Genomic DNA, 13,121 nt, shown 5'->3' on the forward strand with positions numbered 1-13,121 from the left:
CTAAGACAGGCACAGTCACCTTGGCACAAAACAACACCGGCGCTTTGCCTTGCCTCTAATAAAAGAAAAAAGGGGGAATTGTGAGCAAGTCGCAGATGCCTTGTTAGATGTAGGAAAACCTCTCTAACCATAAGGCCTTTGGGGTTTCACTCAAAAGATGGCGCCGAGGCATGTGGCAGATATGCCCAGGCATACCCGGGCATGTCCCTCAGAAATCTGCCTTCCCCCCAGCAACAAGAACACATGAACCAATCAGCCTCACTAAATTAGCATAGCCAGTAAGCTGCTTGCATGTTGCCTCATGGTTTATAAAAGCTACTACACTTCCTCAATAAATCAGACCTGCGTCTCCAGAGCAGTTACTGTGTGTTGTCTTGCTCTGTTCGTCTTTACCTCTTCGGGAGCGGAGCTGCTGGACGGCACTGCAACAGATTAAACTACCATCCTAATCAAAAAATTACGAGCCACACTAAGAAAACAGAAGACCAGACCCAAGGAAAGGATATATCGAAGCCCAGAAGATGCAAGATTTGACTCAACTAATCAATGAGATGCACAAAAATTTCCAAAATCATATTAATGAGGTAAAAGAAAATACGGTTAAAGAGCTAACATCAAGAAGACACTTAGCAGACTCAAAATGATATGAGGGAAGAGGATGTGGCTCAACTGATAGAGCATCTGTCTACCACAGGAAGGATCCAGGGTTCAAACCCATGATGAGCTGGCCCACAGGCAGTGCTGCCACACACAAAGAGTGCTGTGCCATGTGAGGATGCCCCTGCATATGGGTGCCTCACAAGCAAGGCCCCACAAAGAGAGAAGTCCCATGTGAAAGAAGTGAGCCTGCCCAGGAGTGGTGCTGCACATACGGAGAGGTGATGCAGCAAGATGACACAACAAAAGAGACACAGTTTCCCAGTGCTGCCAGATAATGCAAGCAGATGCAGAAGAACACACAAAGAATGGACAAAGAGAGAAGACAACAGTGGGGAAGGGGAGAGAAATAAATCTTTAAAAAAAATTATATAACAAAGAATAAATGATACTCAAGATAGATGAAATTAAAAGAGACAGAAGAGAGAAAAGAAGAGAAAAAAATTTATCCTGGTCTCAGGGAGTTGAATGACAACAAGAAACGCAACAAATGTGTCATGGGAGTTCCAGGAGAAGGGAAGGGAACCAAGGCAGAATGAAATAATCACTGAAAATTCCCAAATCTCACAAAAGAAATAAACTTACATGTCCAAGAAGCACACTATACCCCCCTCGGAGTACATTCAAATAGACCTACTCTAAAACACACACCATTCAGAATGCCAAGTGTCAAAGATAAATCCAGAGAGTAGTAAGGGAGAAGCAAACCATTACATGCAAGGATGCTCTGTAATACTTAGTGTGGATTTCTCATCAGAAACCGTGAATGTAGAAGACAGCGGTATGATACAATTAGGATACTGAAATACAAGAATTAAGAGCCGAGAACTCTTTATCAAGCAAAACCGTCCTTCAAATATGAAGGTGAATTAAAAATATTCACAAACAGAAACTAAGAATCCACTTTTGCAAGAAATATTAAAGGAAACCATAGAGACTGAAAGAAAAAAACAAGAGAGGATTGGATGTCATGTCATTAAGAGAGTTCACCTTTCCAAGAAATATTGAAGGAAGCCTTGGAGATTGAAAGAAAAAAAAAACAGAAAAGAGAGGACTGGAGGCAAGTATAAAAGAACAAATAGCATAAAGGATAACCAAAAGAGTAAAAAAAGAGACAAAAATAAGATATGAATATGAAAAACCAAATATCAAAGTAGTGGGATTAAATAATGCATTCAGAGCAGTATCACTGAATGTGAATTGGATTAAACTCCCCAATCAAAATATACAGGCTGACAGAATGGATTAAAAAACATAAGCCATCCATATGCTGCTTACAAGACACTGACCTTAGACCTAGGTCTACAAATCAGCTGAAAGTGAAAGGTTGGAAAGAGATATTCCACACAAATAGTAACCAAAAAAAGCAGGATAAGCTATGCTAATTATTAGACAAAATAGACTTTAAATGCAAAAAAGGTACAACAGATGCAGAAGGCCATTATGTATTAATAAAGGGACAAACCACCAGAAAGATATAACACAAAACACATGAGGGAAATGCTGGCAAAACTGAAGGGAGAAAAAGACATCTTTACAATAAAATTTGGAGGTTTTAACACCACACACCTCAAACCATTAGATGTAACAATGAAAAATAGAACTTGAACAAAAAATAGGATAAACAACCTACACCTAAGAGACATACAGAACAATGCCTCTAAATACAGGTTATAGATGTTATACATTCTTCTCAAGTGCCCATGGATCTTTCACCAGAATAGACCACATGTTAGGGCACAATGCAGCTCTCAATAGGTATAACAAGACTGAAATTATGCAAAGCATGTTTTCAGACCATAATGGAATAAAACTAGAAATCAATAATAGATTGGAAGGAGATAAATTTATAAATGTATGGAGGCTGAAAAATACACTCCTAAATAATCAGCAGGTCAAACGAGAAATTGCAAGTGAAATCAGTAAATATGTTGAGACAAAATGAAAACAAGAACACAACTCATCAAAATCAAAATTTGTGGGATACAGTGAAGACAGTCTTGAGAGGGAAATTAGCCCCAAATGTCTATTTTTAAAATAACAGCTAAAATCAAAGATAAATGAATAACAAGAGAAACTAAAAAGAACAGCAAATCAACCTCAAAGCAAGCGGAAGGAAAGAAATAATAAAGATTAGAGCAGAAATAAATATAATTTTTTAAAAAGTAGAGAAAACCAGTAAGACCAAAAGCTGTTTTTAAGAAGATCAATAAAATTCACAAACCCCTAGTCAAAGGAAAAAGAAGATGCAAATAAATAAATACAATCAGAAATGAAAGGGGGTAGGTTACAGTTGACGCCACAGAAATAAAAAGGATCAAAAGAGCCAATCCTGAGAAACTGTAAACCAACAAACCAGACAACCTAATTGAAATGGACAAATTTCTAGAAATACACAAACAACCTACACTGATACCACAAGAAATGCATAAACTTAACAAACCAATCACATTTAAAGAAACTGGATCTGTCTTCAAAAATTTCCTGAAGAAGAAAAGTCCAAAAGAGATGGCTTCATAGATGAATTCTACCAAATACTTCAAAAACAATTAACAGGGGAGAGGTTGTGGCTCAGGCTATTCAGCTCCCACTGACCACATGGGAAGTCCTAGTTCAGTTTCCAGAGCCTCCTAAAGAAGAGAGCAAGCTGGCACAGCAGGCAGGTGCAGCAAGCTGACACCAATGAGACACAAAGAGAAAAGCATAATAAGAAACACAACAAAGCTGGGAACAGAGGTTTCTGGTGCCTCCTAAAGAGGACAAGCAGGAAGTGGGCAAGACACCTAACTGACAAGACGGGCAGGAAAGGTAAGCTGACTCAATAAGAGACACAAGAAAAAAAAACACAATGGGAGACACAATAAAGCCAGGAACAAAGATGGCTCAAACAATTAGGTGCCTCCCTCCCAAGCACTTCAAAAAGAATCAACAGGGAAATGATGTGACTCAAGAAATTTAGCTCCTGCCTACCACAAGGGAAGTCCTGGATTCAGTTCCTGGTGCCTCTAAAGAAATACCGAGTGCAAACTACAAGGGGGTGGGGAGAAATAAATAATAAATCCAAAAAAAGGGAACACCAACCCTGTTTAAACTCTTAAAAAAAGTTGTAGAGGTAGGAAAATTACCTAACACATTTTATGAAGAGAACATCACACTAATGCCAAAGCCAGGTAAAGTTATTACGAGAAAAGAAAATTACACACCAATCCCTCTAATGAACACAGACATAACAATTCTCAACAAAATACTTGCAAGTCAAATCCAACAGCATATTAAAAAAATTATATACCACAACCAAGTGAGATTTATTCCTGTTATTCAAGGAGGTTCAACATAAGAAAATCAATCAACACAAAATACAAATTGAAGGGGAAAAAACCACGATTATCTCAACTGAAGTGCAGAAAAGACAGCTGACAAAATCCACCATCCTTCCTTGATAAAAACACTTCAAAAGATAGGGATAGAATATCAATATGATAGCATATTTGATAAAACCACAGCCAATATCGTACTCAACAGGCAGGTAGGTTGAATACTTTCCCTCTAAGATCGATAAGACAAGGATTCCCACTGTCACCATTGTTACTCAACATTGTACAGAAGTTCTAGCTACAGCAATCAGACCAAAAAAAAAAAAAAAAAGGAATTCAAACAGAAAAAGAGGAAGACAAACTCTCACTCTTTGTGGATGACAAGACCCTTTATTTAGAAAATTCTGAAGTATCTATGACAAAGCTAGTTGAAGGAATGAGTTCAGCAAAGTGGCAGGATACAAGATCAACATGAAAAATCAGTAATGTTTCTCTACACTAGCACTGAACAATCTGAGGAGAAAATAAGGTGAAAAAACTATTAATTTAATAGAAAAAAGACTTAGATATCTAGGAATCAATTTAATGAAATAAGTATAAGGCCTACATGCAAAAAACTACAAAGCGATGCTTAAAGAAATCAATTTCTTTGCCAGACAGACATTCCATGTTCAAGAACTGGAAGACTAAATATTGTGAAGAAGCCAATCCTACCCAAACTGATTTACAGATTCAATGCAATACCAATTAAAATTCCAACAGCTTACTTCAAAGAAATATAAAAGGGCAATTACTAAATCATTTGGACAAGAAAGTGCACCTGAATAACCAGAGACAAAAAAGAGGATCATGGGTGGTATTTCTCTGCCTGACCCTGAAACATATTACAAAGCTAACGGTTAAAAACAGTACAGTACTGGCATAAAAATAGACACTGATCAGTGGAACACAATTTAGAGTCCAGGAATAAACCCTCACCTCTACGGTCAACTTGATTTGACAAACCTTCAAGTCCATGTTAATGGGACTGAACAGTTTCTTCAACAAATCATGCTCGGAGAACTGGTTATCAATAAACATGAGTGAAAGAGGACACCCTATCTCACTCACTATACAAGAATCGACTCAAAAGGAATCAAAAAATAAATATAAAAGTCAGGTCCATAAAACTATGAGAAAAAAATGTAGGAAAATACCTACATATGGTGGTTTCTTGGACCTTATACCCAAAGCACGCACAATAAGCGAAAAAAAAAGACAAACTGAATCACCTGAAAATCAAACACTTTTGCAACTCACAGGGACTTTGTCAAAAAAGTGAAAAGGCAGCCAACTCAATGGGAGAAAATATCTGGAAATCATGTCTGATAAGGGTTTAATATCCAGGATATACAGAGATGTTACAACTCAACAATAAAAAGACAAATGACCCAATTAAAAACTGGGCAAAAGATTTAACTAGAGTCTAAAGAAGAAATACAACTGTTTAAAGAAGAAATAAAGATGGCAAAAAATAAATACATGAAAAAATACTCAACATCACTAACAATTAAGGAAATGCAAATCAAAACTATGAGATATCTTCACACATATCAGAGTGGCCACTATTTAAAAGACAGAACTACAAGTGTTTGAGAGGATGTGGAGAGATAGGAACACTTACTTATCCCACAGCCTCTGTGGAGAACTGATTGGTAGGACCTAAAGAAGGTGAATCTAGATTTGCCATGTGACCCTGAAATACCACTAATAGGCCTATAGCCAGAATTGAGAGCAGTGATACGAACATCTGCACATCTATGTTCACAGCAGCATTATTCACGATTGCCAGAAGGTGGAAACAGCCCATGTGTCCATCAACTGATAAATGGATAAACTGTGGTGAATTCACAAGACAGAATATTATGCAACGTTAAGTAGAAATGAAGTCATAAAGCACATACAACACGGATGAGCCTGGAGAACATTATATTGAGTGAAGCAAAAAGGCAGAAAAGGACAAATACTGTGTTACTGCATCACTATGAACTAAATATGTTGTATAAGACATTGTATGAATCCATTTATATAAAATGCAAATATAAACCAATTTATAAAAATGAAATTTGACTAGTGGTTACGTACAGCTAGAGAAGGCATGCTAAGGGGTGTGGAGATTTTCTTTTTTTGGACTAATGAAATAATTCTAAAATTTGTGATCAAGAATGCACAGAATTGATTATACTAAAAACCTCTGATTACACACTTTAGATTGCATGGTATGTGAAAGTATCTCAATGTAACTGCTTAATAAACAAGTAATTATGCAAGAAAGCCAGAAGTAGCAGCTATGTATGATGGAGAATACATTGAGAATGAGGTGAAAAATTTCCTTGACTGTTTTTATTATTATTATTATTGAAAAAATGAAAATGCTGCAATAATGATTAAAGGGATGAATGCACAACTATGTGATTCTTCCAAATACCATGAATAGTACACTTTAGATAAACTGTATGCTTTATTAATATGTATCAATAAAATTAATGTTTTAAAAAAACAAGAACACATGTAATAACTTGGAAGGGTAAACTCTGTATAAGGAAAAAAAGTAGTTACAAAATTAACCCACCTAGTAAGATCCCATTCCCAGTTTAAAGAGAAAAAAGGTACACGCAAATGTCTACTTATATGATTACATAAACAGAGAGAGGTGTGTAGTAATATACACCACAATATACCATTTCACCTTACGTATACTGAATTTGATTTTTTTTTGTCATGTATTTCTATATTATATTACCTTTGGAATAAAAATTCAGTTTTAAAAACAAAAAACTGCTTTGTTGATGCAGACAGCTAAGATCTTAACAAAAGGAAGGGAGCACAATAACCAAAGAGAACATTTTCCACAACCACACAACAGTAGGCTTGGATAAAGGCCCAGAAGGCTGCAAATGTCTGTCCTGAAAAGGCTCTTACATTTGTGCAGGAACCAAAAGCTAACATGATCGAACTATATCAATACTGGTACTGTAAACTTAAAAGTGAAACAAACATGTAAATCTTCATTAATGGAACAATGAATTCATTTTTACAGAAGCTCCAACATCCTATTTTCCATAAAGAATGGTGTATTATTCCAATCTTGATGAGATAACATACCATATACTCAGCACAAAATAATGAACAATTCTATTGTATTTTTTAAACAAATTTTTACTGCTTTTTTAAAGATACATGTATCACACAAAATGTTACATTAAAAAATATAAGAGGTTCTCATATACCCCACTCCCCAGCCCCCGACTCCTTCCACATCAACAACCTCTTTCATCAGTGTGGCACATTCACTGCATTTGGTGAATACATTTTGGAGCACTGCTGCACAGCATGGATTATAGTTTTCACTGCAGTTTACACTCTTTCTCAGTCCATTCAATGGGTTATGGCAGGATATACAATATTCTGCTCATGTCCCTGCAATATCATTTAGGACAATTCCATGTACCAAAAATGCCCCCACACCACAACTCTTCTTCCCTCTCCCTACCCTCAGCAACTATCGTGACCACTGTCTTCACATCAATGATACAATTTCTTCCATTGCTAGAATCACGATAGTTCTACAATAATCTGATGCTAGCCCTCATAAAGTAACAGAATACAACACTGTTAAGGCAATCTTAGAATAAATTCATTACAATTTATAAATTTTAATTTCATTCCAGTGCGTTCTAAATGGCACACTGTTCTCAGATTTCATAAAATATAAAATTCAAAAATAGTTCAGTTGTAATTCATCATATTTGTGCAAAAAAGGCAATAACCTTAAAGAGGATATAATACTGCAGAAAAGATGAAGTCAACAGTTAAAGAACAACAGTTAAAGTCCTTACCAATAAGTCGGGGTTCTGAAGTAAAGTCTCTTGGAGATACTGGAATTTCCTTTACTATGTAATCAATGACAACTTCAATATTGTATTTCAGCTGAGCAGAAATTGGAATAATAGGTGCTCCTTCTGCTACTGTACCTATCACAACAAAATTGAGAAGACCAAAATTCTTCAGTTTTAGAGAAATTGTTCTACACTGTTACATAAAACAAATGCTAAGATTAAAATAAATGCCCAAAGATTTCCATACAAATTTTAGTTAACAGGTAGAAAGTCATAATTTATAAAGACTACAATATTCTAAGCTTGTTTTCCATCTGAAAATGATTTCTATTCTCTTTCAGAGAAAATCATTAAATTGTATTGATACGTAAAGGGTAAAAAACACAGGGATAACCAAAAAGATATTGTCAGTTGAAAAGATTGCGGCTAACATGTAATTTACCACTCAATAAATATGAATAAAAAATTACATTTACATATTCTTTTTTCCTATCGAAGACTACTGACATACACAATTCACTCCCTTTTAATTAACAGGCAAATCAATGGAATGGATCAAACATAAAGAGATTTTGTAGGCTTAACTTCATTTATCATTTAAGGAGGTTCATAAAATAAATCTAAAAAAAAAAATTAAGTCCAAGGAATCAAATGCAAAAAACAACAGGGATTATAACTTCCCTAAAATGAAGACCTTATGTTGTTAGAGAAAAGGACTCTACAAATACTAAATACAGCACTGTAAGTATCAATTCTGAAAATAGCTACTCATTGAGAATAAAGATTGTCAACATAACCATAAAGCAAGCCAATAACAATATAAGTTCTTCCATTCATTTTTACTATCACTAGGAAAGATTTTTTTTTTTTTAATTCAAATGATGAAGTTTTCAAAATATAACTTCATTTCTAGTTAACACATAAAATTCAGAAACTGATCTCACTGCTTGTCAGGCGGCTAAAAGCAACAAAGAAGTGAAATAGTGGGTGGATAAAAAGGGTGCATGACCCATAAATTCATGTATTATATAACCTATTATGTTAAGATATCAATTGTAACAGACATTACATTTTCTTACCTTGTACAAATGCAAGGATTTGTTCAAACTGTTCTTTAGCCTGACTTTCTTTAACCAAATCAATTTTATTTTGTAGAATCAAAATATGTTTCAGCTTCATGATTTCTATAGCAGCCAAGTGTTCAGATGTCTGAGGTTGAGGACAAGATTTATTACCAGCTCAATTGATGAAAAATTTTTAACAAGTGGGGAAAAAAAAAAAAAAGATGAGTAATAGTAATTACCTGGCACCTAGTAAAGAGAACTTTCAAGTCCTAATCCCACTCAGGGCATATTCCAGGATACTGTTGTCAAGTATCTTTGTGTGCACCCCTGCTTAAACATAATCGATGACTTCCCCAGATCCTCCTGGCCTTTTACTCCCATTCTTGATACCAAGCATAATGTTTGTAATTAACATCACAAGTTTGGTTTCTCAGATCTACCCTCAACTTTTAATCCGGCACTCGGTATGCTCTAGTCAATCTCTGAGATGTTCTGATATGGTCTAGTGCCTGAAAGGCAGAAGGATGAAGAAGGTAAATTGCTTAATACACTCTCAATTCTAAATATCCAAATCTACTGAGCCAGAGTCCACCAAAATGCCCTCAATAATATTTTTGACATTCACACCTTACAAAATACACTCCCCCATGAACACAAACAACCTAAATGTGTGATGGACTTAATGACTCTCTTCTAACAAAAAAAATATGAAAAAGTGCTGGGCTGTCTATCTCAAATTGGGTTACAAGATCCCTGCTTCCAATTTCAGGGTATTCTGGCTCTTTGAAACACAACAGGAAATGTCATATTGACCACTCTGGAAAATTACAGCAAGGTCCATATAACATGGAACAATGGCCTGTGTGAGCAAAAAATGCAGATTCTCCAGCACTAGACATGTCTTAAAATAACTGTATCTCTAGAGACAAATTCTTGACCCACAGAAATTTTAAAATAATAAATATTATGGTTTTAAGCCACTAAGTTTGGGGGTAACTTGTAACAGTAATAAATACAACTCACACATCTCCACTAACAAAGGGGAGAAATACTTATCTATGAAGGTAGTCAACAATGTATTACAAATCAATGTTTTGTTTACATTTCAAGGATCACCTTCTCCAGTTGCCCTCTACTATGCATACTTGGCATGCTTACAGAAAATTATATCCCCTAAAAAAATCTCTTGACCATTCACATAGAGAAGAAAGCACAACTCTAGCCCTGTAAACCTCCACAGTCCCAGACCTCAGCACTTCCCATAAATGAAATATATCAATTGTGGGACACGGCCCAGAGAAATTTTCAAAATGAAAAAACCCGAACAATTTTTGCACATAAAATTCAAACTGAAACATAAACATGTAGTTGCAATGTAAGGAGGACAAAAAATATACTACTAACTATTTTTTCCCTTTGCATAGTACCTCAAGAATTCCCACAAAATATCTCTGGGTCCATTTTATTATCTTGTGATAGTTAGCAGGCAAAGATACTACCCATCATCTTATAGTTCCCATTTTTGTCATCCTATATATGTAATCGATGTGCCCTTAGAAGCCCTAGTTCCCTGTAAATATTCCATTTCTGATTTACTCGACAATATGTCCAAATCAAGTCTGATGCTACTTACCTATCAACAGAAGAGCTGCATCCATCACTGCTGCACCATTCAGCATTGTAGCCTTCAAAACATCGTGACCAGGACATCAACAAAGGAAATATGTCTAATAATTGAGAAATAACAATGAGCTTTAAGATCAATTAATACTTACACATGTAAATCATAGGTTTTCTAAAGTTAAATCACTAAAATAAGGCATATTGCATGCAAAAATAAACAAATGCTAAAAATAAATGATGGATGATCATTACAGAGCAAATGGAATTAGCAATGGGCAGATAAAACTTATACCTAGAAAAGGTTTTAGATTAAGTACTGAATAACTCTGAAATACAACAAAAATTTTGAAGATACAGAATTTACAGAATTTTCACTGGAATTTTTCACTTAAAAGCTTAAGCTTAATGAATTAAAAAAAAAAACTACTTATTTGCCATCTGTATAGCCTCTTAATGTCTTCTGCATATTTTCTGGTTGGGCTGTTTTTCACTGTTGAGTTATTAGAGTTCTTTATATAGTATAGATGTTGAGTCCCATTTTAAGCTGTGATGTGCAAATGGTATCTTCAAGCTTGCAATTTCTCTGGACAGGATTTTTTATAAATATTTTTTATTTTGCTGAAGTCCAAATGACAAATTTTTCTTTTATAGATCATATTTTAGTGCAGACCTAGGAACTTCTCACCAAGCCACATGTCCCCAAGACATTCTATTTGTTACCATTTGCATAAGGCGAGGTTTAGGACTAGGCTCAGGAATCATTCTGTTGCCTATAAACATCTAATTACTCCAGTTCCATATGATTAAAAACACTATCCTCCACTGAAAATTTTAAAAACACTGGTGTGCATTTATCTCAGGATTTTCTTCCGTTTTACTATGTGTTTCCATCCACCAGTACCAGTCTTGATTCCTCCATGCCTTGAAATGTGGTTGAATGATTCGGTTTCCACATTTTTCATGATTATTCTAGTTTCTGTCTTTCAAATAAATTCTGTAATAATCTTACCTATATCTAAAAACCTTGCTGGGATTTTCAGAAAAGTTTCATTAAACCTGAATTATCAGTTGGCACAGAAATGACATCTTTACCTTGCTGCGTTTTCAATCCGTAAACATAGGTTTTTCTATTTAGATCTGGTTTCTTTCATCCGAGTTGCTAAGTACCATCATACCAAGTCCTGTACAATTACACCACCTACATCTCTTGAGGTTTTAAAAGATTCTCTCTATATATAATGTTAGTGTCCATATGTTTATTAGTAGTATTATAAAAATACCAGTAATTTTGGTTGTTTTATCTGGGATTCTGCTATCTTAGTAAATCTGTATCAGTTTTTTTAATCTCCCCTCCCCACCAGCCCTGGGATTTTTCTCCATAGACAGATTTATTTTATTTCCAATCTATATGCCTTTATTTCCTTTCCTTGACCCATGGCTACAATTTCTAGCACTATATAGAACGGTAGTGATAGGAGCACCACAAACAACAACAATAAAAATAGCACCACTATCTAGCATCTGATTTTAGGGTAAAGCTATTCAGTCTTCTTCCATTTTGATGTTAGGTGTAGTATATCAAAGTGAGGAAATGCTTCTCTATTCTAGGTTAACTACAACTTACGTGTTTCTATTTTGTCAAATGCTTTTTCTTCATTAATTGTAGAAATGATCGTAAGGTTTTTTTTCTTCAAACCTTCTGATATCGTCCATTTTGAATACTAGATCACCCAAGTATCCCTGGAATAAACATGACTCAGTAACAATGTAAAATTCTTTTCATAAACAACTGAATCCTTTTGCTATTATTTTCCAAATATTTCTTGTAACAACATTATAAAAAAAATGGGTGGTATTTAAAATGAATTGGTAAACGTGTTCTCTTCTGATGTGTAGAATTGTGATTTCTTTAAATGCTTGGTAGATCACCTCTTGGTCTTTTGGCTAACATCAAGTGTAAATGGTACAATTCTCTGGCAAAATTTTAAATCAGACCAGAATAGAACTATTCAAAAATGATCTACTTCATACTGTGTGAATTTCGCTGATTTTTGTTTTAATAGGTCATTTAAGTTATCCAATTTATGTGTTTTGAGTTGTTGATGGTATTCCCTTTATTAGGGTCCCATTTAATTTCTAGTCTGATAAATTATGCCTTTTTGCTTTTCCTTTTTTCCTTTTTCCCAGAGATTTGTCAAGTTTACTCATCTTTCAGAGGTTTTTTTGTTTCACTATCTGCTGTTTCTGGTTTCTATTTCATTTATCTCTTATCACTACTATTTATTGCATTCTGCAGGCTTTGTATTAATTTTTATCTTGATCTAATATCTTGAATTGGAAGCTTAGGTCATAAAATTTGAGACCTTCCTCTTTCCTAATGTAAGCATTTAGTGCTATAAATTACTCTCTATGCTTTTTAGCCCTTCACAAATTTTCAATTTTATTTCCATTCAGTTTACTATCACTAGCCATTAAGGAAATGCAAATGAAGAATGAGTAATTTATGCCTATATCCCTTCTAAAACAGCTAACATAAAAACTATTTCCATACCAATGCTGGTGAATATGCAAAGAAATTAAATCTG

At 34.8% G+C, this 13,121-nt stretch overlaps 1 protein-coding gene across 1 annotated transcript in view; it reads right to left on the bottom strand.

The window, feature by feature from the left end:
- Positions 1 to 13,121, bottom strand: part of LOC139438154 (eukaryotic translation initiation factor 2 subunit 3, X-linked-like) — a 67,756-nt gene that overhangs the window by 32,719 nt on the left and 21,916 nt on the right. Inside the window, 4 exon segments of the mRNA XM_071213252.1 lie at positions 7,850 to 7,984; positions 8,929 to 9,087; positions 10,547 to 10,624; positions 10,627 to 10,640. Of these exon segments, the coding sequence (XP_071069353.1) occupies positions 7,850 to 7,984; positions 8,929 to 9,087; positions 10,547 to 10,624; positions 10,627 to 10,640 (386 nt within the window).

The sequence above is a fragment of the Dasypus novemcinctus genome, chromosome X, assembly GCF_030445035.2.
Source record: "Dasypus novemcinctus isolate mDasNov1 chromosome X, mDasNov1.1.hap2, whole genome shotgun sequence".
Classification (NCBI taxonomy): Eukaryota; Metazoa; Chordata; class Mammalia; order Cingulata; family Dasypodidae; genus Dasypus; species Dasypus novemcinctus.